This window comes from Bidens hawaiensis, unplaced genomic scaffold, assembly GCF_021521415.1.
Source record: "Bidens hawaiensis isolate Kalapana, Puna unplaced genomic scaffold, B.hawaiensis_p1.1 tig00047572_1, whole genome shotgun sequence".
Lineage (NCBI taxonomy): Eukaryota > Viridiplantae > Streptophyta > Magnoliopsida > Asterales > Asteraceae > Bidens > Bidens hawaiensis.
The window spans coordinates 2,834-5,709 of NW_027498511.1; the positions used below are offsets into that span (position 1 = coordinate 2,834).

Below are 2,876 nucleotides of genomic sequence, written 5' to 3' on the forward strand. Positions count from 1 at the left end.
ATTTGTATTAAACATTTCATGCGCAATGAAAATCTTATCTTGAATGTTTGCAATGGCCCGTGCTTAAGTATCAATCCCCACTCGCGCGCGCCCGGCTGTTTCCGCCGATCAGGGCCGGGTGTGACAATATCCCCCGCTAACTTCTCTTATTACATATTTTCTCAATGCTAAACATACATTTACATATTTGTCCACCCAAAACAACATAAATTACATATCTCCCCATTTCATTAAAATTAACTAACTAAATGACAAATTTACCCTTACTAAACCAATTTACATATATCCCCTTCTTAGTATTAAGAATTACATATATCTCCAATTTAAACCCAAACTAAGTCGGCTTTAAGAAAATCATATCGAAGCTAATAAATTCAATTGAAGTCAATTTTTTTAATCGTTTGCAAATGTAAACAAAATATTTTTTACCTAGTTTATAGGTTCAATATTTTTAACATAACTGGCATATCAACAAATTTATATCATATAATATTGTATAAAAAAAATGATTACTTTGACAAAACTATAAAGTAACATGCATGCATGAGATTAAGGAAAAACTAAAAAAGATGTCAAATGTATACATCATTCCAATGGTAGCTTCCAAATATTTTAAAATGGTCAAACCAACAATCCAAAACGGTCAAACCAACATTATAAAACATAAGAAAATACAAATTAAACACAAGAAAATTATGCACTTTTTCCTCGTTTCGTTTTACTTGATGAGGGTTGATCTTGATTTTCTGCTTCTTTGCATGTCTTTGCACGGTGTCCATAATCACCACAATGCTTACATTTTTGTCTCTTTGTAGTCTCGTCATGTGGTTTGATTCTACTCTTTCTTGGTCTTCCTAGTGGACGTTTAATTGTAGGGGGATATATCTTCTCCTAGGTGTCTATATGAACCCATTGATCCTTTGTAGACATTGGAGCAACTTCTAAAGCATAAGCTAATTTACACTTCTCAATAGTAAAATATGAATCAACATATATAGCCTAGTTTGCATCCCTTCTAAGAAGGATAAAAGCCGCTGCATGCGCACACAGAGTGCCTTTAACTTGCCAACGCCGGCAAGTACATGTTCTTTCGTCAAGTGAAACATCCCAATTTCGGCCCATATGTTTTACTTCTGCTCGGTTTTCACCACTTCTACAAATTTCATACTCGCCTAAATTCTACATACATTCAAATTATATTAAAAAAAGTTCACTCAAAAAATTCAAAAAATATATATATTTAAAACATAACACTAACCTTAGAGATTTTGTTGAGATAGCTCTTAGTATTAGGTACTAAGGTACCCTTCCATTTTGTAAGAAGCCTCTTTTTCTTATCCAGTCTTACCATAATCATCTCCCTAATGGAATCAAGTAGGTAAAGTACCGGCTAAACACGCACCTCACCTATCCAATAATTAAATGCCTCCGAAATATTATTGGTAATATAATCACACTTTGACGTTGTCCCAAACTTGCCACGACTCCAAATCCTATTGTGATTCTCATTAAGATAAGTAAGTGCGTCGTTATTTACTTCACCTATTTCATTTAATAATCGTTCAAACTCGGTTAAACGATAGGTCCTTGCAGCATGCCATAAGTTTCTAGTAAAAAATTCACCACGAAAATGCCTCTTGAAATTACTATATAGGTGCCTAACGCATTCTTTATGCTCAACGGTAGGATATACTTGTGTAATTGCAATGTCTAGATCTTTTTGCATGTCAGATGAGATAACTAGTCCATTAGGCGTACCGATTGTTTTCTTAAGTAACTCAAGAAACCATATCCATGACTTTTTATTTTCTGATTCTAACACGCCATAAGCCATAGGAAAGATAGAATTGTTACCGTCAACACCTGTGGCACCGACTAGTACCCCATTAAACCTCCCTTTTAGATGGCATGCATCTAGAGAAATGTACGGCCGACAACCATCAAGAAACCCAGCAAGCTACTAGTGAAATAAAAAAACGTAAAAATAGCATTTTGTTACCTTTTATCTCATAATCAACCTCAACAACACTTCCTGGTTTCGCTTTAGTAGTTCCTCTTTATAATCGTTCATCTTCAAGAACGAGTCATCCCACTTCCCGTACATATTAGCTTGAGCTTGTTCTTTCCATCGACAGACTTTCATGTATGCTACGTTAACATTGTAATTTTTTGTAATCCATTTCTAGAGTTCTGTGGGTGAGACATCCCCATCGGATTTTAGCTTATCTATAATAACACTTGCAACCCATCCTTGAGTTGCCATCGTAGCTGCAGCTTTGTTACTTCGAGTGCAAGAATGTGTATCTACCAATTTCTTAACCTATATGATTTCGGTTAAAAATAAACATTTTATTACCAATATAAAAAGGTATAAGATTTTATAAAAATGCACAGTTTTGGTCAACACTTACCTCAAATATAATACCGTGTTGCATGAGAAAAGCATGTATCCTCCATTTGCACTTTAGGTCGAAACACCTTGCCATGACCCCTTTCGGCTCACTTCTCAATGTAGTAAGCAAATTCTTTCGTGATTGCATAATGGGCCAACGCTATTCTAAACTCATTCACATTTTCAAATGTTGAGTTAACTGTAATGGTTCGACTTTTCTTTCTGTAAGTTTTCGGTTGTTAATCCTCCAGCTCAACTTCAGTATCAGTGCTATCAACTTCAGTATCCGTACCATCTATGATAACTATGTTCTTCACCACATTCTTCATCACCGTGTTCTCCATCTTGACCCCTGCAAACGATGTAAAAATCTCATAAAAACTATTTGTACAATAAATTAATAATTTAGCAAAAAACTATTACCTTTGTTGCATTGAAGACATGTCAACATTATTATCTGTCTTCACATAAACGGTTAACTCTT

The 2,876-nt window shown here is 34.7% G+C and overlaps 1 protein-coding gene across 1 annotated transcript; it reads right to left on the reverse strand.

Moving 5' to 3' along the window:
- Window positions 1-1,390: 1,390 nt before the first annotated feature.
- On the reverse strand, window positions 1,391-2,540 carry LOC143597102 (uncharacterized). The gene is made up of 3 exons (XM_077075696.1): window positions 2,412-2,540; window positions 2,204-2,320; window positions 1,391-1,957 (listed from the first exon to the last, which is right to left on the reverse strand). Exons 1-3 carry the CDS (start codon window positions 2,538-2,540, stop codon window positions 1,391-1,393), a joined length of 813 nt encoding a protein of 270 aa, XP_076931811.1.
- Window positions 2,541-2,876: the final 336 nt, after the last annotated feature.